Source organism: Labeo rohita, chromosome 6 (assembly GCF_022985175.1).
Source record: "Labeo rohita strain BAU-BD-2019 chromosome 6, IGBB_LRoh.1.0, whole genome shotgun sequence".
NCBI classification, from domain to species: Eukaryota; Metazoa; Chordata; class Actinopteri; order Cypriniformes; family Cyprinidae; genus Labeo; species Labeo rohita.
The window spans coordinates 28780405-28805327 of NC_066874.1; the positions used below are offsets into that span (position 1 = coordinate 28780405).

General features: G+C 37.3%; 3 protein-coding genes across 7 annotated transcripts; all 3 read right to left on the minus strand.

Moving 5' to 3' along the window:
* Positions 1 to 861: 861 nt before the first annotated feature.
* Positions 862 to 6301, minus strand: tarbp2 (TAR (HIV) RNA binding protein 2). 2 transcript variants are annotated; one of them, XM_051113461.1, is made up of 7 exons: positions 6060 to 6301; positions 4973 to 5346; positions 4768 to 4837; positions 2518 to 2635; positions 2302 to 2429; positions 2020 to 2221; positions 862 to 1890 (listed from the first exon to the last, which is right to left on the minus strand). In XM_051113461.1, exons 2-7 carry the CDS (start codon positions 5272 to 5274, stop codon positions 1733 to 1735), a joined length of 978 nt encoding a protein of 325 aa, XP_050969418.1. In that variant the 5' UTR covers positions 5275 to 5346; positions 6060 to 6301; the 3' UTR covers positions 862 to 1732. The 2 variants fall into 2 exon arrangements, with proteins under 2 accessions (XP_050969418.1, XP_050969417.1); XM_051113460.1 differs by having other exon boundaries at positions 4973 to 5284; positions 6060 to 6300.
* Positions 6302 to 7094: 793 nt separating this feature from the next.
* Positions 7095 to 11130, minus strand: zgc:66479 (uncharacterized protein LOC327541 homolog). Of its 4 annotated transcripts, none has more exons than XM_051113353.1 (5): positions 10691 to 11130; positions 8847 to 9325; positions 8609 to 8756; positions 8021 to 8530; positions 7095 to 7813 (listed from the first exon to the last, which is right to left on the minus strand). In XM_051113353.1, the coding sequence occupies exons 1-5, from the start codon at positions 10952 to 10954 to the stop codon at positions 7460 to 7462; spliced, it is 1755 nt and encodes a 584-aa protein (XP_050969310.1). In that variant the 5' UTR covers positions 10955 to 11130; the 3' UTR covers positions 7095 to 7459. The 4 variants fall into 4 exon arrangements, with proteins under 4 accessions (XP_050969310.1, XP_050969309.1, XP_050969308.1 ...); XM_051113352.1 differs by having other exon boundaries at positions 7095 to 7951; XM_051113351.1 differs by having other exon boundaries at positions 7883 to 8530.
* A 1980-nt stretch (positions 11131 to 13110) lies between these two features.
* Positions 13111 to 24816, minus strand: LOC127166445 (immunoglobulin-like and fibronectin type III domain-containing protein 1). Its single transcript, XM_051111715.1, has 24 exons — positions 24725 to 24816; positions 23459 to 23533; positions 23008 to 23130; positions 22740 to 22876; positions 22411 to 22510; positions 22307 to 22330; positions 22162 to 22207; positions 21847 to 22033; positions 21640 to 21753; positions 21379 to 21547; positions 20905 to 21177; positions 19292 to 20695; positions 19073 to 19197; positions 18517 to 18658; positions 17842 to 18135; positions 17393 to 17689; positions 17126 to 17305; positions 16916 to 17044; positions 16488 to 16796; positions 15916 to 16001; positions 15644 to 15836; positions 15228 to 15524; positions 13285 to 13608; positions 13111 to 13199 (listed from the first exon to the last, which is right to left on the minus strand). The coding sequence occupies exons 2-24, from the start codon at positions 23484 to 23486 to the stop codon at positions 13195 to 13197; spliced, it is 4986 nt and encodes a 1661-aa protein (XP_050967672.1). The 5' UTR covers positions 23487 to 23533; positions 24725 to 24816; the 3' UTR covers positions 13111 to 13194.
* Positions 24817 to 24923: the final 107 nt, after the last annotated feature.

A 24923-nucleotide genomic window follows, 5' to 3' on the forward strand; every position in this document is an offset into this window, starting at 1 on the left:
ACAGATTTGAATACAGAAATGTTGTCCATAATAAACTCTTTCATTCTCATTGAAACCAAGTATGTGAACACAAAACAAGCTCAGTTTCAGCCTTTGTTACTGAAACTAATTTGTACCACAATGCAAATACTGTGTTAGCATAAACATTCTTCTTCAGATCAACTACTGACATTAAAAGTGCATTAAAATCAGTGATGGGAATAATGGCGTTATTTTTCAGTAACGGGTAACCAAACAAATTACTTCCCCCATTACAACGCAGTTACCGTTACTGACAATAAAACGCGGTGTTACTATAATTTATTATAATATTACCATTATTTTATTTTTCAGTTCATCTGAATGGATGCGCAGCGTACCTGTATTTGACGAACCGTAAACTCTAGCCAACTCTAGTCAACATTTAAAGTCGATTAAAACCGCTCATCAAAGTTGTCCTAAAAACAAAACAATACCCATTCTTGTCTTAGGACAACTTTGATGAAAAGTTTTGATGGACTTAAAATGATTACTATATAATAGTATATCAGATATTTAATATTAGTCTGGTGAGTAAACTAAAAGTTTCATTTAAATTTCTTTAATTTAACATATATAATGTTGGGGGCATCCAAGTTACTTGACACATTTTAACTTTTTTTTTTTTTTTTAAAGTAACACAATAGTTACTTTCCCTGGTAATTGGTTACTTTTACCAACTCACATGCCCAACAATGATTAAAACTACTGACATTAAAACTACCTCTGGTGCCCTCTTGAGGCAGGTTAAGTATGTACAATATGGCCACATGTTTGCAATACATGCAGACAGGATGAATAGAATTTGCTAAATGGCAAAAAACTAAATGCCAAAAACAAAGATAATGTCAACTTCAAGTTTATTGTTCAAGATAAAATATTCAGTAGATACAGATTCACCAATTTGGTACAAATTACATCAGTTGCCACACAGTCACATCCTACTGTTGTTGGTCATATACTATTATATTGAATATGAACATTTCAGTCTTTGCAAGTCCAAATGTAATGATGAAGCCTGTAAGGCAGGAACACACACACAGAGGTAGATATTTACCACAAACTGTCAAACTGTTAAAATGTATATCATAGTTTCAATGGCAGAGAAAAAGACTTTATTTTACAAATACGTTCTATAAAGCAAAATTAACGTTAACGAATAACTATTCCTAAAATATAATGAAAATAAAAATGTACAAAAGTGAAATATTTACAATTAAAAAAAGTCATGCTGTCTGTTGTAGGTTCATCAATTCATCTAGGTCACAGAGCAAATTATCTATACCACAATTTTAATTAGAGAAAGTTAAAACGCGAAGACTTTCGGGCAAAGCTCAGTTTTTTGTGAAGAAATAAATATGACTTTTTCCAAATAAACTACAGACAAATTCACTCACACTGCACACCTGTGAACCTCTGTCCTCAGGTTTCAAGTTAATAGTGTCCCCTGCCTTTGTTTGGAGGCACTGAGGAGCAAGGGTGCACACTTTTGGTGTCAAATTCAATGTGAAAATTAGGCAATCGGTATGTCCTCCAACTGATTTCACAGCTGGTAGCAGTAAGCAATCGTGCACCTACTGCGTCAAACAAACAAGGCCCCTCAATATTACACAACTGGGGGCAGAAGAGGTAAGCTTCAATTCACCTGATTTTCCCATTTTCCTCTAGGTAGCAAAAAGAAACAAAAATGTTACATGAGATCTGTAACTGTGGTTTATTTCCCCCCTGCCATGATCTTGAGGTACTGAAGGGCATTGTGGGCAGCGCTGGCACGCGCTGCATCCAGGCTGGAGGCGAATCCGTGACAGACGGTAATGGGCTGTGTAGACAACTCCACCAGACACTGGTAAAGTCCACTCAAACTGCGTTCCTCTAAATAAACAAAGTCCAAAAAAAAAAAAAATCAGTTTCTAAGAATCTAAGAAAGCACTACTAGTTCTCGTTTTGTTTATTACCCTGAGCAGAGCAGTTAGTAGTTATCAGACTAGTCTTATATCTCACCTATGTCCAGGTAGCTGACGTCAAAGCGCTGTTCCTCAGAAAGCTCACGAAGGAGAGAACAGAAATTGAAGTCATTGGAGTCGGGCTGGCCCAGAGGATGACAGCGCAGCTGTAGGATCTTCTCTCCGGCCGAGTTTCGCAGAGAGTCCCACGTGCAGCCGAGACCTTTAGACTTCCCTCCCTCTAGTCTGCCACCTATTTGCTGTTGAAATAAAGATTACTTTTCATACAGGAACATTAATAAAACCACCCTAAAATTTTATTTACCACTGCACATCTTACCATGCTGAAGGTGTCATCTTCTGCTTCGGCCTCATGGCTGCTACGCATGTCCACTGGTACGTCATGGATACGAGAGAGCATCTTTGCCGCTGCATTTCTTTTAGCAAGCTTTTTTGATGTGCCACTACCTTAAAAACAAGATTAAAGGCTTTCAATATTTTAAATGGACTGCATATTTAAAAAATAATCACTATAGGGAAAAAAAAAAGGTTTTACCTATCTCAACAAATCTCTCCACCCTGCAGGTCATTGTAAACTCTTTGCGGTGTGCAGGACCAGATTCTTGAGTGACTGTGTATTCAGGTAAACGCCAGCCTTTCTGCACTACTAGTTCCTATGGAAATGGCATTTTTCAGCACAATAAATATAAGCTTCATGTATTTGTTATGAATGATAACAATAATATTACCAATATACAGTTGAGGTCAAAAGATTTCATACATCTTGCAGAATATGCAAAAAGTTAATTATTTTACCAATATAAGAGGGACCATACAAAATGCATGCTATTTTTTATTTAGTACTGACCCAAATAAGATATTTAACATAAAAGACGTTTACATATAGTCCACAAGAGAAAATAATAGTTGAATTTATAAAAATTACCCTCTTCAAAAGTTAGATGTAAGGGGTGTAAACTTTTGAAAAGAATGCAGATGTGTACATTTTTCTTATTTTGCTTAAACATCATGTACAGCTTTTCAGAAGCTACAGAAGATACTTACATGTTTCCCAGAGAATAAGTTAAATTTAACCTGATATTCAAATTCAAAAAGTGTTCACCCCTGGCTCTTGATGCAATGCTTTTCCTTCTGGAGCATCAGTGATTGTTTGAACTTTCTATAATAGTTGCATATGAGTCCCTCAGTTGTCCTCAGTGTAAAAAAAACAGGGATCTCAAAATCATACAGTCATTGTTGAAAAGGGTTCAAATACACAAAAATGCTGAAAAACCAAAAAATCTGTGGGACCTGAAGGATTTTTCTGAAGAACGGCAGGCAGTTTAACTGTTCAGGACAAACAAGGGACTCATGAAGGTAACAACACAGTATTAAGAATCAAGTGTATGTAAACTTCTGAACAGGGTCATTTTTATAAATTCAACTTATTTTCACTTGTGGACTATATGTAAACGTCTTTTATGAAAAATATTTTATTCAGGTCAGTACTTGTTTTGGTAAAATAATTGACATTCTGCAAGGTGTATGTAAACTTTTGACCTCAGATTTATATATCCTGTTGTTTTCTTCTGCCAGGTTAAAAATAACTATTCTTTAATCCAATCTCTAATGAGACAAACTAAAAAAAAACGTGCATGTAATTTGTACTGAATTTTAAACAGTTCAAACTGTTAGAAGTAAGCCCTGACACTTTCTGCTTCCAATATTTGCCCACACAGATGCGATGATTTAAAAAATGCTAATATCAGTTGATATTATTCATGTTTAATTGCCACATCAAAAAGTAGCATACGCAAACCGCTCTTTTCTTCAGCTTGTAATCTATTAAGTATGAAGCACAGAATCTACAGTTCAATGACAGCCAAAGATCTTTATCTGTAGGCAACGGTAGTTGCTGAGACGTCGAGCCAATCTGCAGATTTTGGTTTTCACAAATTTCACAGAAAATCAGAGTGCATGACGGGCACAGAGTGTGATTTTTTTTTTTTTTTTTTTTAAATTTCAGCCTTTGATTCAATCTTGTAGGAGGATATCAAACATATTCAATATTTTGAGTGATTATTGACTATTGTTTTATTTGTCATGCATTTCCTAGTAATGAGATACATGTTTCTGTATTTGTTGTTTTCAGCACAACTTGTGCGATTCTCAGTCATTTAGTGTACAAATGGCCATGTTTTCTTTTTAACCATTAACAAAGTTGGCAAGTATAGTTGAGGTCAAAAGTTTACATACACATTGCAGAAAATAAGAGGGATCATACAAAATGCGTGTTATTTTAGCACCTACCTAAATAAGATGTTTTACATAAAAGATGTTCAGATATAGTCCACAAGAGAAAATAATAGTTGAATTTATGAAAATGACCCTCTTTAAAAGTGTACATACACTTGATTCTTAATACTGTGTTGTTACTTGAATGATCCACAGCTGTTTTTTTTTTCGATCAGATTGGCAACAGATAGGCAATTTAGGCAAAATAAGAAAAATGTAAGCATCTTCATTCTGTTCAAAAGTTTACACACCTGGCTCTTAATGCATTGTGTTTCTTCTGAATCATCAGTGAGCTTTTGAACTGCGGGCAGTTTAAACAAGGAACTCATAAACAACTATCACTAAATAAAAAATAACATGCATTTTGTATGGTCCCTCTTATTTTGGTAAAATTCTGCAGATTCTGCAAGGTGTATGTAAACTTTTGACCTCAACTGTATATGGTGCCTAGTTTTTTTTTATTTTTATTTTTTTAAACCTGTTCGAATTTTAAAATGTCATTGCCTCTCACCTGCAAAGCTCCGACTGGATTGCACTCAGCTTGTTGTGTTGAACTAGATGATTTCATCTCTGACTGAGGGCTGAAGCACATTTGAAAACAAAACGAAACACAATGATGTAAAAGCCAGAAGCCTTTGTTAATTCTTTAGTTTTCAGAAAACAGAATTTTGTGTAATGTATTGTCTGTTCAAATGGCCAAGCAATCTAATCTTTACCATTCTCCCTCCATATCAATCCCGACAAACCCTTCTCCCTCCATCCCATTCGCTCCGATTCCTCCCAGCATTCCTCCTTTCAGCATTTTCAGGGCAGCTTCGGCGGCTTTGTGCTTGGCAGCTTTCTTGCTGGGGCCCTGGCCGGTGCAGTTGATGTCTCCCACAGACACGCGGAAGGTGAAGTTGGGCTGGTGGGCCTGACCCTCAGCCTTCAGCAGGTCGTACACTGGAGTCTTGCCTATCCGCGTTCCATATTCCTGCAGCAGACTGATGGGCGTCTTCCCGGGGTTCACAGCCAGCATTTGCTCAATACTGTGAACAGAGAAACACAAAGCCACATAGAGAAGGATCAGATGTTGCAGTCCAATCAGACTCTAAATGTGACAGGGAAGACAAATTTTCAATAAATTACACAAAACTATACATTGCATAGGATGCATTGCCACCTTGTGTTAAATAACAGTACAAACTCAAGTAAGCGTCATTTATTAAACCATGCTGTCATTTCGGGAATTTTGCATCATATCTTTTTTTTTTTTTAAACCCAGTGAGCTGCATTTTTAGGCATCGTCAATTCGAATGTTCGATGTACACAGGGATTTAAAAAATCGATTATTCAGTGATGCTAATTATGAAATTAAAGATGAATCAATTTAGACAGATTCTAACGTTCGAGTAACGTTAATTAAAAATAAAAAATTTCGAACTTTTGAATTGAATAAAAATGTATTTACATTTTTAAAAATTGAACAGTGATTCTAACGTTCGATTAGACAGTACTTGAAACTACCATATGGACAGGGATTTAAATGTCAGCTGAGATTATTCGAACGTTCAGTTTACGTTAGATAATGATTCGAAAGATCGGGTTTAGTGATTCAATCGTTCGATTATACAGTGGTCGATTTGGACAGTGATTCGAATGTTGTATATACAGCTATGCAAACGTTCGTAAAGTGTGCAGGAAAGCAGAAAGCACTATGTCGGTTTGTGTTTTCATTTCAAAAACTAAGTATATTTGAAAATATAAACTCTAACAATTCTGTTCATTTAGTGAGCCAACAGCCGGTCGGTGCTTCGTTTTTACCTGGTATACCCAGAGTTTCTCTTGCCGTTATCCGGGCTTTTCTCGTCGTTCATTCCCCAATAACAGATAGAGAGCTGACTTGTTTCGGACTGCAGAAACCCCCCGAGGTGACTGTAACCCCCCTGATATCATTAATAGGTTTCCGTTGCGGGAAGGACTGAGGCACGAGGAGACAGTAAACCCCTCTTACTCACACCATCCCGCATCACAGAACACTACCGGAGTGAATTATGAAACGGACCACAAGAGCGGCCACAGGCTTTCAAAATAAAAGTCTCCACACTGACAAATGCAACGAAGCCTGTCAAAACCATGTCCGGGGCATATTTCACCCTAAATAATATTAATAATTAAAATGCAACATTAAAAATAATTCAAAAATAATATAATAAATATCACTGAAGATAAACAGAATTATAAATAAGCACATCTAAGAGTAAAACATCTCAAAAAGTTGTGTCAAGCAATCTCCTTGTCATGAACACATTATCATTCATTCAAAATTTCTGAAACAGGCTAATATATAATATAATATATATAATGATTTTTTTTTTTTTTTGGTGATGATCTCTGAACATTTTTTGTTGTTGTTGTTGTTCTTAGTTAAGTTTCTAACCTGAGGAAACCTGCGTTTAAATTTTGCCCTTATGTATTACTTTTGATTCTTAATTTATTCTTATTTATGATTTTTATTACTGTTAATTTTTTGTCATAACAGCACTAAGAGAAAAACTGTACATACTCAAATTTAATTAGCAACATTTATAGCACTTTAACAGCACTATTGGGACTCTGTTTCAATATAAATTGTGGTTTGGTTGAGAAGGGCACAAGGTACACTTCTCGTCTTTCAGGCATTTGATGAGCTCAAATAAGCACTATAGTTACAAATGGGACACACATGTCCCCAGTGTCCAGGACCAGAGGCACATTCCTGAACCCCTGACCTAAGAGCTGCAAATATACACGCACACAGCACGTGTCCCATTTCAACAGACAAATAAACACCAGAAGAGAGAGCCTGGGACAGGGAAATAGTAAAAAACATAAAAAGCGGTTTTATTCAAGTGACACTCCTGAGGTTAGTTAGCTGGCAAACTGCTGTATGAAAAACACTTCAATTCTTTAAATGTCTAACCTACTAAAACCCTCAGTGTAAACAGAGCAATTCAAGATTTTAAGAGATATCACTAGAAAAAAAAACAAACAAAAAAAAAAACATCAGATTTGGAAAAACTCACTGCTTAGGCTCAAAGTTCACTTTTGAGTATACAAAGTAAGACTGAGGAACATTTCAACAAATGAGAAATACCATATATCACATAATTCATTGGGGAAACTGGGGATCATTTCAAGTCCTCAGAAAAAGTCTTATTTTGAACCATTATCCTCTCCGGAACTTAACTTTCACTGACAAAAATGTCTTTTTCATCTAGCTCTTCTTCATCCATCTCCTCAGCAAGTTCTTCTTCCTCTTCAAAGTCCTGCACATGTTCTTCAACTTCTTCCAAATTTTTGTGCTTCTCAGTTTCTTCTAGTGGCTCCTGTGACGTTTGCTCCTGACTGATATCTTCAACCACCTGATCTTCAGAGACGTTCTCAACAGCTTCAGCCACACTTGTGTCAGTCCCTGCTTCATCCACAGAAACAAGGTCTTCCTCAGCAGGAAAAACTTCTTCTTGGTCTGGAAGCTCCTCAGTTATTTCATCCCCCTCAGATACTGCTTGTTCGTCAATAACATCTCCATCACTGACCTCAACTTCCTCAGATATCGAATCCCCTTCAGTTACTGCTTGTTCTTCAATAACATCTCCATTGTTGACCTCAACTTCCTCAGATATCGAATCCCCTTCAGTTACTGCTTGTTCTTCAATAACATCTCCATCGTTGACCTCAACTTCCTCAGATATCGAATCCCCTTCAGTTACTGCTTGCTCTTCAATAACATCTCCATCGCTGACCTCAACTTCCTCAGTTATCACATCCTCCTCAGCTAGTATTTGCTTCTCAATAAATTCTTCTTCCCCAAGGACCTCAACCTCCTCAGCTGGTACTTCCTTGTCAGATACCTGCAGCTCTTCAGGTATTTCATCCTGTTGAAGAAGTACTTCCTCCTCAACAACATCCTGGTGGGATGGAACCTCATCAGCTTGTTCATCTTCCTCAGTTACTTCTTGCTCTTCAGCATCATCTTTTTTGACTTCAGCTTCCTTAGGAATTTTATTCTCATCAGTTTGCTTTTCAACAGGTTCTTCCCCGTGAACCTGAACCTCCTCAACTGGCTTGTCCTCCTCAGGTACCACTTGCTCCCCTTCTTCAGCATGAATCTCCTCTACTGTTTCCTCCTCAGTAATGGATTGATCCTTTGCTTCAACTCCTTCATCCTTGATTAGAACTTCCTCCTGAGTTGCTTGCTGCTTATCTACTGGAATATTTTCCTCTGAACTGGATTCCTGGCTTTCAGATAACATCTGAAACACATAAAAACATTATGATATGACACACCAAAATAATCATATATGGAAAAAATTAAACAGTCAGGACTATACCTGATTCTGGACAATCTGAAGTTGGGCAGCAAGGTGAGAGTGAAGGTTATGAGTACTCTTTTGATTGTCCTCCAGATTACTACGGACTGCCATAAGCTGCTCCTCAAGAATTTGGTATCTTCTTGCCTGTTCTGTTTCCAGTAGGTCCCTAGCAGAGAGACCAAATAAAGATGAGGAATAATTGGTATCAGTAACAAAATCTGATCCATGATCCCACAAAGCCCATTAGGTTACTCACTTGATGTCCATCACCTCCTGTCTGTTTCTTTCAAGAGCCTTCTTGTTGTTGGTAAAGGACTTTTTCAGGCTTGAAATTTCCATTTTTTGTTCCTCCAATTCAGATGTGAGACCCTCTAGAGCGGACATCTGCTCATCAAGACGTGATTTGGTGACCAAAACAGTGTCTGTGAGTCCGGAAATGGTAACAGCTACCTCAGAGTTAGCATTAACAATAGAATTAAGCTTCTGCTTTAGTGTTTCAATCTCTTCAGTCTTATTCTTGACCAATGCATTCACAGTTGCAGTGGAAACAGACTCCTGCTGGAGATCAGAAAGTCTGGCATTCATCTCAGACTGAAGAGACCACAACTGGTTTTGAAAATCAGTAGACTGAATTTTTTCTGAGGTGGCCAGTGCAACGTCTGCCTTTTTTTGGGCCTGTGTGTAGGCATCTTCCAGTGCTTGTAGACGCTCTTCAAAAACACCCACATTGGCAATCTAGATACATAAACAACATATTTTAATTGCAATAAAGTTCAATTATTAATTTGATCAGTATGCAGCGTTTTACCAATTTAGACATTTATTGAGCTTAACAAGTTTATGTCCATCTGCAGTTGCATCATACATTATCATACATTAAATCCAGTGTTGCAGTATTAATTTATAGCTTCACACAAAGCCACTGTGAATAATTTAGGATTTTAAAAATAATTAGAATTTTTAAAGTTTTTAATTAGATGCTCTGTTGGCAGTGGTGTTGGCAGCTAGTTTCCCTAGCGATGAGTTTTATGATTCAGAAGCGTAGAGTATTAAAAAAAACAAACAATGCTAGCATTGATCACTGTATTATATAATTACCAAAGAAATGTGTACTTAAAACATCATTTTAATTTGATCATAACTGGATTATAATTTTAATATTATAAACTTGAACACCTCTACACCATTTTAAAACATCATGACGTTTTAAATAAAATTTAAAACACAAAACGTGTTCCCAGCAACACCATGTGGTTACAATTAACCTCTCACTCCAAATGACCTGGAAAGATTTCCTAGAGTGTTTTCCACAAAGGGCCTATTGAATATAAGTTGCTGTAAAACCACTGACATTTAAAATAGTGCCAGTTCTTTTCATTCAAATGCAATTAATAACATTTTAAGAACTTAGAGTACTACTTATGCTAAGGATTCAATATTTTACAATAACAGTATTTATGCTATTTTTTTTTTTTTTGACAGTGAGCACTTTAACCACAGTTAATGATATAATGGTGTTCAAATTGACCAGACTATTATAAAAGTGAATGACAGCATTTAATACTGCAGTTGGCTATCAGTGAAAGGAAAACTGTTTGACATTTTTAAATGAAAGGGTTTTAATGCATTACATTTCTGATTACTAATGCAGTGCTGACTGCCTTTCAAATGAAAGATTTGTGTGTTTATGTGTATCTTTACTTTTACATGTTGGTTAGGATACTATTTGCATAATGTCCTTTAAACAAGCCAGCCTGGCAAAAGGAAACACGATCCTCCTCTGAACAGACTATTAATGGCCTGGGAGCCACATGACACAATTCAGCGAATGGAATATTCAAAGGGCACATGAGACATACATTCAGACCCGTTAGTATTATGTATTTTCACAATCTAATTACCAATAATTAAAAATGTACACCCTAATATATAAACCTGAGCAAGTATGTGCTAAGTACACAATGTTCCAATGCGCACAAAGTGTTTTTCTGTGCGTAAAGGTAATAAACTGGATTATTTTATTTCAAAGTTAACTTGAAACAAGATGCTATTTTTTTTATAACTTGTTAATTAATTCTAGAGTATCTCAAAATCAAATACCTGTGCATTACCCATTCCCAACTGCTGTTGGAACTTTGTTATCCTAAGTTGCATTGCATTTACTGTCTCTGTCAGACTGTCGATGGTTTGCTGCTGCTGGCTGCAGAACCAGACCGCCGTTGATCCCCCGACAGCGAAAATAAAGAAAACAATGGCAGGGACTGCATATTCTTTAAATCCCCTCTGTGGTGTTACAGATGGCGTCTCCAAGAGCAGCAAACTGTCGTCCTGTTTATTGGTACTTTTTGCTTTGCGCTTGGTCATCTTGGCTTCGCGGAGGATCTGCACCGTAGACTGCAACACTCTCCCCCTTTTTCTGATTTACTCAGTGATTTGGTTACCGCTCCACCAGACCTCAACGCTGTACTGGCCCGCAACGACGGAGAACAATCAAAAGTGAACTTTCAAGCACGAGGAGCGTGAGTAGGGGGCGTTGAGCACTGGAGGCGGTCTCACTTTCATGGCGCTGTGCGGCACGTACAAACTTACCTCATGTTTCACAAAAATACATTTTAAACGCGTTGTTTATAAAATCTATCTATCTATCTATCTATCTATCTATCTATCTATCTATCTATCTATCTATCTATCGCTCCAAAATGGACAACGCCATAAAAGTTGTGAAATATAATGCACTACTCTGTTCTTTGATGTTTTGCTCTATCTATCCATCTATCTATATATCTATCCAACCATCCATCCAGATTCTGTTGCATGAATCTTGTCAAGTAGGCCTATAAATCACAATAAAATAATTTGCTGAAATATTAAGAACTTCCCAAAACTTTAACACTGATTGATGATAAAGTCTCTTTTTAGATTTTTAGTGGACATATGAAGACGATGACTAGGCCGTTCAAGGACGAGATCACATTGCACTAGTTATCTGGCTCCAGGAGTCCTGGTGGGTCCTTTCTTCTTTCATTTCACAATGATGGATGTTATGAAACTTTGCATCTGGGTATCAACAGTGTTGGAGAGTAACTAGTTACATGTAATGGAATTACATAATTTAATTACAAAATAAATGTAATTGTAATTAGTTACAGTTACTGAGAAAAAATATGTAATTAAATTACAGTTACTTTTGAAAAACGCCAGTGGGGATTACATCTAAATTTTTTCACACACCCACCCCCATTTACAGATTTAATTGACTTCTTTTAAATTGCATTGACTGCTCTAAAATAAGACACCAATGTTTCAGGAGTTTAGGACACAGAATAGGACACATGCTTATTCGATAACTTATTTATTTTGTATTTGGGTTTATGCATAAACTTTAGATTGTTTTTTTCCAAGGCATTGTTAGATGCTAGTGTTTTCTGTCATAACTATGCAAACATTTGATTTCAAACCCAGTATCACAGCTATTAAACTATTTCTTGTTATGATGTTATTTATGTCATGATCTTGTTATGACATATAGCGCAACTGCGCTCACGGTGACCCAGTTCGATTCCCGTCTCGAGGTCCTTTGCTGATCCCGCTCCTCTCTCGCCTCCCAGCTTTTTCCTGTCCTCTCTCCTGTCCTATCACAATAAAAGACATAAAAAGCCCAAAAATATAAGTAAAAAGAAAAGGAAAGTCTGAATTTGTGGTGGCTTTGCTTTAAATTAAATTATTCCACCATTTTTTTACATTGTAATGGATTATAACTAACAAACTAGTACTACTACTTAATTATTTATGTGGTGAAATGTTGTGTAAGAAAACTGGTATGACTGCACTGTATCCCTAAAATGTCTAGTTTGAACTTGCTGTTTGCTAGCAACTGATTTCTTCATGGAAGCTTTGCGTTCAAATATTTCAACTCAGATCAGTGTTTCGTGTCTAATAATTTTGACACAAAACATCTAAATAATCTATCAAGCAGCTGTGTAATAAATGAGATAATGTACATTCAATCTTAGGATTTTGAAAGTCTGACAGTAGTCAGTGTTGAGTGCTACTGTAAGGTTAACTCTGCCTGGTTTAAATGTTTCAAAATGATTAACAGTTGAAAATATTAGAAATTTAGAAAGGTAATCAAAAAGTAATTAAAAGTAATAAGTTACATTATTTTAATAAAGTGATTGAAAAGTTACACTACTTATTACATTTTAAATCAAGTAACTTGTAATCTGTAACCTATTACATTTCCAAAGTGACCTTCCCAACACTGGGTATCAATACAGTTTTATTGAGTGTAAACATAATTAATGGCTTAAATTTTTGCCTGACATCTAGACTGCTGTGACTCTATACACTGTAGATTGTCTTGTCGCTGACGGCCTCTGGTTTTTTGAGACATCTCAAGGTAACCTGATGCTTCTAAAGGAATGAAACATGTTTCTTCTTAGCTGATAGACAGATATACAGACAGGCAGACAGACAGATCATTCAAGACAGATAGGTTGATATATCTTTTTATTTCCTTTTTTATTTTATCTTTATTCATTTATCATTTGTGTCACTTTCAAGAAATATAATCATAAATGGTGGTGTTTGAAGTCCTCCTTTCTTTATTCTGTAAGACAAAAAAACAAAAAAGTAGATAAACCTCATAAATATTAACCAAAATTAGTTAACTAATGTAAAAATAAAATACATACCTTTGACTACAAGTTTGGTGGAGCACTCATCATGACCAAGGGGGCTTTCGGCTACAACTTTGTCTCCCATGTCTTTGGGTCCGACCCTCAGGATGAGCAGCGAACAAACACCACACACGTTTGTGATGTAGTAGTTAGGGTTTGTGTTGAGGCTGACATTATTATGGTACCAGGTAATATGTGGGGTTGGGTTGCCCGTCACAGCACAGCTCATGTAGCACTCATAACCTGAAGGAGCAGCGTGAAGTTTCAAAGGGACAATAAATTTGGGGGCTGCCTGGAAGCCGAGGGTCTTTGATACAGGCATGCTATATGTGAATTTTTCTGAAAGAGATAAAAAAAAAGTGATTATTTCAGTGTAGTAATATCTATTTTTTGGTCATCTCACATAATGCGTCACTGCATATGTTACACAATCATGCACATATGTTTGTGCATCTGGGTTATATTGTCCAAGTGAAAGTACAATAGAAGCTGGAGGGCTGTGAGCAATTTATGAAGTCCAGACCATCACTGGCAAAACAATTATCCAGGGCTACTATAATAGGCCACCTTATACTGCAGTTGTCAACATTATAGATACAACATTTTCAGAACAAAGCGGAGATATTTTAGTGGCGACGTGTCAGGGACACCAGTACAAATCCCAGAAGTATAAACCTGGATAAGGGTGACCCATAAATAGAGTTTCATAGATCTTCTATCATCACTGCGCCCTTGAGCAAGACACTTATCTCTGGCTTCTCCAAGGAACTCACTGCAATTAGTGTTCTGTAAATTGCTTTGGGAAAAGGTGTCTGTTAGATGGCAAGTAGCCTAGTCCATTGCACCACTGGTTGTAATGCATCCGAGGCCACTGATTGACCAAACGTAATTTGTTTTCTAGCTTATTTATTTGGGTAGTTGATGCATAATGTGTTTATGGATTATTTTTTCATCACTAACAAGATTTTAGATTGCAGTTTATATGAATGTATATGAAATGTCTCCAAAGCAAAATACTATGGAAGTCAATGGCCACAATTAACTGTTTGGTTACCAACATTAACAACATGCCTTTTTTTTTTATTTCAACAGAACAAAGAAACTACACTTTCAACAACCTGAGGGTGAGTAAATGATGACAGAATTTTCATTTTTGGGTGAACTATTCCTTTTAAATCTATAGTAAGAATAAAAAAAAATCCGTAAAATGCGGTTTAATGCAGAGGTTGTGTTAACCTAAAATTGTCCACTCATTGACGGAATTTTTTTATCAATGACGGAAAAATCTGAAGGCCGTCCGTCATTTTGACAGATTACACTGAGGGTGGTCTATTGTAAAATTGTAGCTGTAATTCCCACACCTGTCCAGTTGGTGGTGAGTGCGCTACAGTCTGGTAGCAGAACAGGGATACAGAACAAAAATGAATCTGTCACTAATGTTTTCCTATGCGCACAGGCGAGTACACAGAAGCCACAACGATCTATCACGCCACACTAAAGAGCGCCAAAACGGTATTATTTCTTTAATTTCCTAATGAAATGGACAGAATTTGAAATCTGAGACTTTGTTTCATATCAAAAGTAACACAAAGCCTAGCCTATTGCTACTGTTCTGTGCACTGTTCATTCATCAACTGAAAACAGCATAGACCAAAAGATCGATTGTGATTTAAGAATTGACATTGGTTCATTAAAATGAGAAACTATTAATTTTTGTTTACCCAGCCCTAGCGTATTTTGTTGTTTTTAAACACTGCACTCTCGTTTTGTAGGTTCGTGATTAAAAATGAATGTGTTATTCTAAATAAAATATGAAAATTAAAATGACGAGTAATAATAGATTATGACGGAATTTTTACAACCCTGTCCGTCAAAATGACAGACAATGTTAAAGTCTAGCACAACCTCTGGTTTAAAGTAACCTAAACAAAAAACTGTCGACAAAGTCTTCGACAAACCTCTTTTTTTGGTTGTTCCCCAGACTGGAGACACTGAGGGTTCTGAGAGGCCTATATCGTTCTTAGCAAACACTCTGAAATTGTACTCTCTTCCAGGCAAGATGTTAATGACTGTGAATTTGTTGTTGAACAAGCGGTCAACCACTGTACGCCACGTTTGCTTGACAGAGTCCCGCTTCATCACCATGTAATGCAGATGGTTGTCCCGTTTCTCATCGGGAGAAGGAGTCCACGACAGAGTCACAGTGCCCTGGACATTTTGTTCCAGTTCTACCGGACCTGGAGGCTTGGGGTCATCTGGAAATGAAAGATAAACAGGTACCCATATAGCATCTAAAGTCATTCTGAAATTCTAGAAATATTATGTCCTTAATATTAATTAAGTTTTAGATAGGAAATTTGATTAGTTAGATTACCAGTGACTCTTATTTCAATAGTGAAGGTGTCCTGGCCCACCATATTCTTCACATTGACTGTATAGATGCCAGTGTCAGACAGCTCTGATGTGTAAATAAATAGCTGAGAACCTTTTTCAAAATTAGTAATCGTCACATGTTTGGCTATAGGAGCACCATCCTTTAGCCATGTTATGTCTGGTAAAGGAGAAGCCTGTGGATAAAATAAAGCAATATGTTTTAGGTAAGATAAGATAAATTATTGCGAGCCATTCAAATATTATATACTCTACCTCAAAACTGACGCTGACACGAACAGTGTTTCCAGCTTTAACAACCATGAAACTTTTCATTTTTTTGTCAGTGAACTTTGGCTTAACTGCAAAAACAAAATGGCAGATTAATTTATCTTTGTATGAAACTCATAGATATTTTAAATATGTGACCCTGGACCACAAAACCAGTCACAAGTCAAACGGGGATATTAGTAGCAATATCCAAAAATACATTGTATGGGTCAAAATTATCGATTTTTCTTTTATGCCAAAAATCAATAGGATATTAAGTAAAGATCATGTTCCACAAAGATATTTTGTAAATTTCCTACCGTAAATATATCAAAACTTACTTTTTGATTAGTAATATGCATTGCTAAGAACTTCATTTGGACAACTTTACTGACAGTTTTCTCAATATTTTGATTTTTTGCACCCTCAGATTCCAGATTTTAATCAAATCAAATATTGTCCCATTCTTCTAACAAACTATACATCAATGTAAAGCTTATTTATTCAGCTTTCAGATTTTGAAAAATTGAATTATGACTGGTTTTGTGGTTCAGGGTCACATATGAATATATCTTTACCTGGAGGAGGCATGGCAATGATGTAATTGTCCAAGCTCTGAGGAAGCCCCTCTCCTCCTTCATTGACTGCGATCACTCTAACCCAATACGTGGCCAGTGACTTCAATCCCACAACAGTGAAGGAAGTCTGAATCACCGCGTTTGTATTGCAACGGCTCCACTCAAGTTGGTCTGTGGGTCTGATTTCCACAAAATAGCCTTTTGCTTCATCTTCCTCACCTTTGACCTCTTTAGGTTTACTCCAGGAAAGAGACAGACTGGTGTAGCTTGATCCAGTTATTTTGAGGTCTTTAACCATACCAGGACACTCTAGAATAAATAACATCACAAATATTTACTTAAAAATTATGGATATTTTTGTGCTCTATGGCAAGTTATCGTTTCAGTATATAGTGGTATTGAGTATAAATTTATTGAGTATGTCTTACTTTTGGGGTCCCTTGCAATTGCACATTCAGATGGGCAACTTGGTTCCCCAGGCCCGCATGTGTTAATAGCACTTACTCTGAACTCATACTCCATACCTTCGATTACATCTTTTACTGCATATTTTTTGTCTAAATATGAAATGAAAGAATTAAAATTGTGCTGTATTTAAAATGAGAGAAGATTTAATATTAGAAATTAATTTTAAAGACCTCTGATTGGTTCATCTTTTGGGTTTGCTTGACTCCAAAAATTGCTGCCCTTTTTGCGTTTTTCCACATTATATCCAATGATACTGCCCCCTCCAGTGCTGGAGGGTGGAAGCCAGGCCAAGTTAATGCAGTCTTTGAAGGCACTGACTATTTTAGGAGGAGCAGGAGTGCCAGGGAATGCTGGGAACAAAAAAACACATTTTATTAACATTTCCTCTAACAAGTGATGATTACATAAAAAATATAGAAAGAAATAAGGAATCTCACCCAAAGTGCCGGCAGCAATATCATTAGTTGTCATGACATCACTCAAGCCCTCTGAGTTCTTTGCCCGGATTCTGTAACAGTATTTTCGGCCACGATCTATGTTTGTGTCTCTGTAGGAAGGCTGTCCAGGAATGTCTCCAATTTTAGTCCAGGTGTTCCGTCCCACCTGCTGTCGCTCCAGGTTGTAATTAGTCACTGGACAACCACCATCGTCCTTTGGGGGTCTCCATTTAAACTCAATGGCGGACAAGGAGCTTTCTACAATTTCTACAGGTCCTTGTGGTGGAGCTGGCCTGTCTGAAAGAACAAAAAAATGTAGAGTACTGATATTTGACAATGGTAGAACAGTTGATTAGGAGTCTAACAACCAAACACTAACAGATTTTTTGTTCTTTTGTAGTTTTGGTATTTTTAGTGATGGCTCTTAATATTAGGTTTGCAATACATACCAAGTACTGTAAGTTTTGATGTTGCCTCTACAGTGGCAAATTCATTCTTGATTTTGATTTTTATCTCTCCAGTGTCTTTGCGCTGACACTTAGTGAGAAGTAGACGGCTATGAGCTGAAGATTTTTCGATCCTGACACCGTGACCCTCCAGCAACTCTTCGTCCTCTTTAAACCACTGAATCTTAGATGGTTCTTTTCCTGAAAATGGTAGTCTGAAAGACGCATTTTCTCCCGCTTTGACAGTAACCGGTTCTGAGAATTCTTTCAAGGCATCTGCATCAATTTTAGGTGGATCTGAAGAAAACAGAGGAAAAAATTGTAATTGCTTTCCTATAAATCAGGGCTGGATAATAGAGGTGTTGTTTATATGTAGACAGGAATAAATACCCACACAGCACGTCTCTTTTATGGGTCGGATGTTAAGACATTACCTTTTACAGAAAGCTTCACGTTTTGTAGTGAAGAATCAAAAAAAAAAAAAAAAAATTCATCTAAGTTACCTGTCTAATTCTACCTGTCAGAGGTTATTATCATCACCTGATATGTTTTCCAAACAGCTGGAACCACATAGAACTTACACTGCCCTCTAGTGGTTAAGGCAAATCATGTAAATAATCGATTATGGCTCAGAATTAGATGCATTTTACATGCCAAGAGAAAAGAAAACACACCTACCTTCAACAATTAATGTAGCCTCTGATTTACGTCCTTCTGCCTCAAACTTATATTTCCCAGAATCGCCTTCCTGGCAGTCATAGATGATAAGTTTGTGGTGAGCCCCATCTTTGACAATTGTAAGTCCATCCTTAGACTCCAGCTGATTTGAAATGAAAAATGCATTTAATTTTTGTAATGCATATATCAACTACCAGTCAAAAGTTAACATATCAAGGACTTTTTAATATTTTTGAAAAAGTCTTTGATGCTGTCTAAGGCTGCATTTATTTAAACAAATATACAGTGAAAACAGTGATATTGCAAAAAACTATTAAAATTTAAAATATATCTATTTTCAGTTGATTATGCTATTTAAAGTGTTATTTCTGTGATGGCAAAGCTTTTCAGCTGTCATTACTCCAGCCTTCAGTTGAAAATTCAGCTTTGCCATTGCAGGAAAAAAAAAATCAAAATTTGAATACATAAAAAAAATGTGAAAATAAATTACAACTTATATATGCTACATTTAACTATCAAATTCTGATAAACATAATAAAAAACTGTGTATTCTAACCTTTTTTCCATCTTTGTACCATAATCCGGTGCTATCTTCGCTGCTAAGTTTGCAGGACATCTCTGCTGATTCTCCAACACTGGCTGCAGTATCTGACAAGCCGTTCAGGAAGTGGACTCCATGGTCTGGATAAAAGTGCACAGGAAATATGTCAGATTACATCATCTCAGCACTGAGAACCAAGTGACTTTATATGGGTTTTCAGACATGAACGCATACCTATGATGTTGTTAGGAATCAGGTCTTCGACTCTAACACGCTTCTTCCGCTTTTCACCTGACCCATCTCCACCTGATCCGTCCAAATCCAATGCATCTCCTTTTCCATGTTTCCCATTTCCTAATCCATCTCCCAAGACACCATCTCCTCCTTTTCCATTCTTCCCTGTTCCATCACCTTCATTCCCTTCTCCCAGGCTAGATCCTCCATTTCCTGCCACCATAGCTGCCATCCTTTCAGCAGCCTTGGCCTTCCTGGCTTCCTCATCTTTTTCAGCTTGGGCTCTACGGGCCGCCTCATCTCTTTCAGCCTGGGCTTTACGGGCCGCCTCATCTCTTTCAGCCTGGGCTTTACAGGCCGCCTCATCTTTTTCAGCTTGGGCCCTCCTGGCTGCCTCGTCTTGTTCTTCCCGAGCTTTTCTGGCTGCCTCATCTTTTTCAGCCTGGGCTCTACAGGCCGCCTCATCTTTTTCAGCCTGCGCTCTATGGGCCGCCCCATCTCTTTCAGCCTGGGCTCTACGGGCCGCCTCATCTCTTTCAGCCTGAGCTTTACGGGCCACCTCATCTTTTTTAGCTTGGGCCCTCCTGGTTGCCTCGTCTTGTTCTTCCCGAGCTTTTCTGGCTGCCTCATCTAGCTTGGCCTGTGCCCTCCTGGCTGCCTCTTCTTCTTCCCGAGCTTTTCTTGCTGCCTCATCTAGCTTGGCCTGTGCCCTCCTGGCTGCCTCTTCTTCTTTCCGAGCTTTTCTGGCTGCCTCATCTAGCTTGGCCTGTGCCCTCCTGGCTGCCTCTTCTTCTTCCCAAGCTTTTCTTGCTGCCTCATCTCGTTCTGCTTGTGCCCTCCTGGCTGCCTCATCTCGTTCTGCCTGTGCCCTCCTGGCTGCTTCTTCTTGTTCTTCCCGAGCTTTTCTTGCTGCCTCATCTCGTTCTGCTTGTGCCCTCCTGGCTGCCTCATCTCGTTCTGCCTGTGCCCTCCTGGCTGCTTCTTCTTGTTCTTCCCGATCTTTTTTTGCTGCCTCATCTCGTTCTGCTTGTGCCCTCCTGGCTGCTTCTTCTTGTTCTTCCCGATCTTTTCTTGCTGCCTCATCTCGTTCTGCCTGTGCCCTCCTGGCTGCTGCTTCTTGTTCTTCCCGAGCTTTTCTTGCTGCCTCATCTCGTTCTGCCTGTGCCCTTCTGGCCGCCTCGTCTCTTTCAGCTTGGGCCTTCCTGGCCGCCTCGTCTCTTTCAGCCTGGGCCTTCCTAGCTGCTTCATCTCTTTCAGCCTGGGCCTTCCTGGCCGCTTCATCTTTTTCAGCTTGTGCCCTCCTGGCTGCCTCGTCCTTTTCCCTCTGCAGTCTGGCTTTCTCTTCTGCTAAATGTCTGGCTAGTTCATCTGCATCCTCACCTTTCCCACGGGCACTGGGATCATCTGAAAACAGTATAATTTACAGTATGTACTATAAGTGACATACAGTGATCAGGCAAAATTCAGAATTGTAAAATTGTAATGTATTTTTGATCACATACTTGCAGACTTGGTAAGCCTAACATTAATAAATAATGTTATGTATATGCATGTATATGCATATAAAGTGCATGTAAACACAATTCACCTAAGAGAGAAAATAAATTAACTACCTTCCACAATCAGAGTCCCCTGGCTTGACCTGAGCCCAGCAACAGCTGTATACACTCCCTTGTCTTCTTTTGTACATTTTTTCACTGCTAGTTTGTGGACCTGCTTGTCTTCTGACACTGTAATGTCATATTTTTCCCCATGGTCAACAGAGATGTCATTGACACACCAGGTGATTTGGGGTACAGGGTCCGATAAGGCACATTCAAACACTGCATCCTGCCCCTCAGTCACTTTAGTGTCTTTCAGTGCGGTATTAAACTCCACATCAGGCACTGGAGGCACAAAACAATTCTTTACGTATAACAAGTAAAAACTAAATGAAAAATCACATTTTTACCAGCGTGTTCTTTAGCCTGCTGCTGTAGTATGTTGCCTAATAGTAACACTGTAACATTTAATATAACACTTTTAATATTAGTATAATATTAACCTCTTAAACAAACACACAAAGCATTGGTATTGTAACTACTTACGCATTAGCGAAGTTGAGAACATGTTCACCTCCTCTACATCCACTTGATATAACCCAGCATCTTCTGGGCCAACATCCCTAATGCTAAACAAGTATGTTTCACCAAATTTCTGCATGTTATGCTTCGTGGACTCATCAGTTCCATCTCCATAGTCAAGCATTTCCCCATCCTGGTAATGGTAAATTGAAGTGCATTACTCTCAAAGCATTGTTAATGACATTGAGGCATTGTGTGATGGGGTCTTTAAGTGAGGGCACTTACTTTGAAGAGGAGGACTTTACTGCTAGGATCCTTCAACTGCATGTCAAGTTCAAATTCTGCTGTGCCATCCGTTTTCACCTCAATCTGTTTCATTCTGTGGATTTTCTCAACATACTTAAAGACAAAAAAATCAAGAGTGGACATTTTTCATACTGTATATAAAAAAACTGTGATGCACAAATGACTGATACTCAAAGCAAACAAGACCTTGGCCTGCTCTTCCTCTCTTTCTTTCTTCTTCTGGTTAAGTTTTCTCAGCATCCACCTGAAGTCAGTGACTCCAAATTCCTGACAGATGCGTTCATAATCTTTCCTGGGTGCACTCAGTAACACCTCCCAGAACTTCGGATCGATTTCTCCTTCTTTCCATTGCTTTTCTTTTCTCTTCACAACCCTAAGTGTATTTAGTATCAATACAGATCAGACTGGTTGTTTTGGTTACTTAGAAATTGTCATTATGATATTCTATACAAATAAACAAGAATATATAAAAGGTAAATATATGATGAAGTGATACATTACGTTTTCTTCAGCATTTTTCTGAACTCCTCAGGGTCATTTTTGGGAGCTGAAAAATTAGACATATTTTAAGTTATTTTGACACCCTGAACTCTCTTTAACAATCAAAAATTTTCCAATATTTTGATTCTGTTTATTTCATAAATACCTGGTGCTCTTTTCTTGAATCCAACTGAAAAGAAGAGAAACAGACTCCTTTGTGTGTTATAGCATTTTTATTTTAATCAGTAGCCAGAAGATATCATTTCCTACCTTCAATGACATTCAGTGCAGCAGTACAAACAGCCCTTCCAAATGAATTTATAGCAAAACATTTGTATACATCTGCTTGATCCGAATCTACACGTGGTATCTGTAGAATGGAGTAAAAAGCCATGCCAAATGCCGTTAAAGAAAAACAAAACACAGGTGGATTATAAATAAATTATGTAAAATAATAGAAAAAAAGTATTATTTTATATAAAATAAATTTTCTTCTTAATATATATTTATGATCAATACTACTACAAATTTAAACATGGAGAATTAAAATGCAATGCCTAATAACATGGTACTTTATACAGATGAAAATTGCATTTCACCTCTAGAATATATTCTTCATTCTTCTCATCATATCGTGAAATATATTTTGGATCAGCGATATCTCCCTTGTTACGTGCCCATAAAACTTGTGGTACTGGATATCCACACACAACTGCTTTGAAAATGGCTAGTTTGCCTGCAAATTAAACAGAAGACATGTAGATATTTAAATAATAAAGCTGTTTTTCATTTAAATGAAATTATACTGTTTACATTTAATGATCAATTCAAATGCTCCATAATAAAAAAAATTAAGAAAACTATTACCCTCCTGTATAGTTAAGGGTATGGGTTTTCTGATGAAATCAGGAGTAGTAGATCCAGGTGGCAATTCTTCAACATACTGTGTGATCATAACACCAGGCACTCTGGATCTCTTCCTGATTGCCACTGAAATATCAGAACAGCTTTTCAAAAACACTTCCATGATGTTAGTGAAAAAAAAAAAAAAAAAAAAAAAAAAGAATGTTTTCCTGAAACTATAAAGAAACAAGGCCATGAAATATGAAATGGCATATTAGATCTTCAGAGTTTGAAGCTGTGGATTTGTTGTTGACCACATGATGGCGATGTTTTATCACAGCCTTGATCGTGAATACATCACATCTACAAAACTGCTCGATTAACAGTATAGCTCATAAGTGATGGAACAAAGCAAATGTAAAATAAATTAAGATTGTTCATTTGGCATGTCATGATTATCATAATTTTAACTTACCACCTGTTCCTTTAGCTTGCTTCACCATCTTCAAAATGCCGGATTGGCCTTTAATTCAGAATTAATAAGGTTGCACTGTCATATAAAAAAAATCGAGAAGAGAGGGTGAAAATTATATTGTATTATATTGCACATGTGATCAGTTACTATTGTTATTATAACATGAATGTGTGAATACTGGTTATAGTGGGACAAATATCCTCGATCGTCTTTATTCCTTAAAAAATCTTGTAAAAAATATGATTTGTGTTATTGAGAATGCTAGTCCCATGTCCCATCATCAACTTTACGAATTGCATTTATTTTTCTTGTTAAACAGACAGACTTTTGTTATTGTCACTAAGAACATTATCATAAGCTGTTATCCGTGATAAAGGGCTGATGTGTGAAAATAAAGAATATGAAACACTATCTGCCAGCCATATGTCCCTAACTACCTTGTGAACATCACTCGGTTTGCCATGAATACACCCTTCACGAGACAATAAATTTCAAGCAATGTGCCCTCTGTAGAAACATGTTTCATGACCACCTGGGAAATGCTATATACATACCACTAATACAACCAGAAAGATATATTAAGGGGTGATATACTTTTTGCACGTAAAGTAACACAAGACTGACATAAAATCTTTTTAACACCATGATAAGGTACATGATATTTACCAAGCATTTTACAAGCATTTTGCCCCTGCTTTTGATAGGTCACATACCTCATAAATTTATCAGAGATGTGCTTCCAGAGCAATTACGCTTTAGCTCAGGAGAGCAAATCATATTTAATTATAGTAGAATATGAGGGGAACTGTATAACTATTTACGTGAAAAAGTAAAGCACTTTCACTCAACATAAAAGCAAAACACTATGGTTAGAACATCAGTGTGTTTTAGTAGAGCACTACAGACCCTTTGCTACATTGAGTTTTTATAAAACGATTTTATTCAGACTGACTTTGACAATTATGTATATGTAAGAAAGCACTTTACCATTGTTTGATAGCATCTGAAACACTTTAGTGCAATATGAGCATCACAACATGAGTACCATCTGGAATCTTATGTAATATACATCGATACTTAGAATCAGATCTGTGGTTGGGTATCTTCCCATATACAAGTCAAATCTGAAATCTGAGATTTTTAAAAAGCCTTCAGATTGCTATTATATCATTTATTAATAATGATTAATGTGTAATGTTATATATTTTAATGTTCTCATCAGGGAAAAAAAAGAAGTAAAAGAAGAAAGAAGGAGAAGCAACTCACCTTCACGTGTAGCTAACTTGCTCTGTCAACACAGCCGTGTTCGACTCCCACAATTTATTGCGGTCTCTCCATTTTGTTCAGCAATAAAACAGTAGTGGGCCAAATTGAAACCTCTCAAGCACTGCAGCCTTATTAGCTGTCACATTAAATCTGTTATTTGGGTGAGGTTTACAGCGGCAAAGGGACAGAGGCCCTGTCC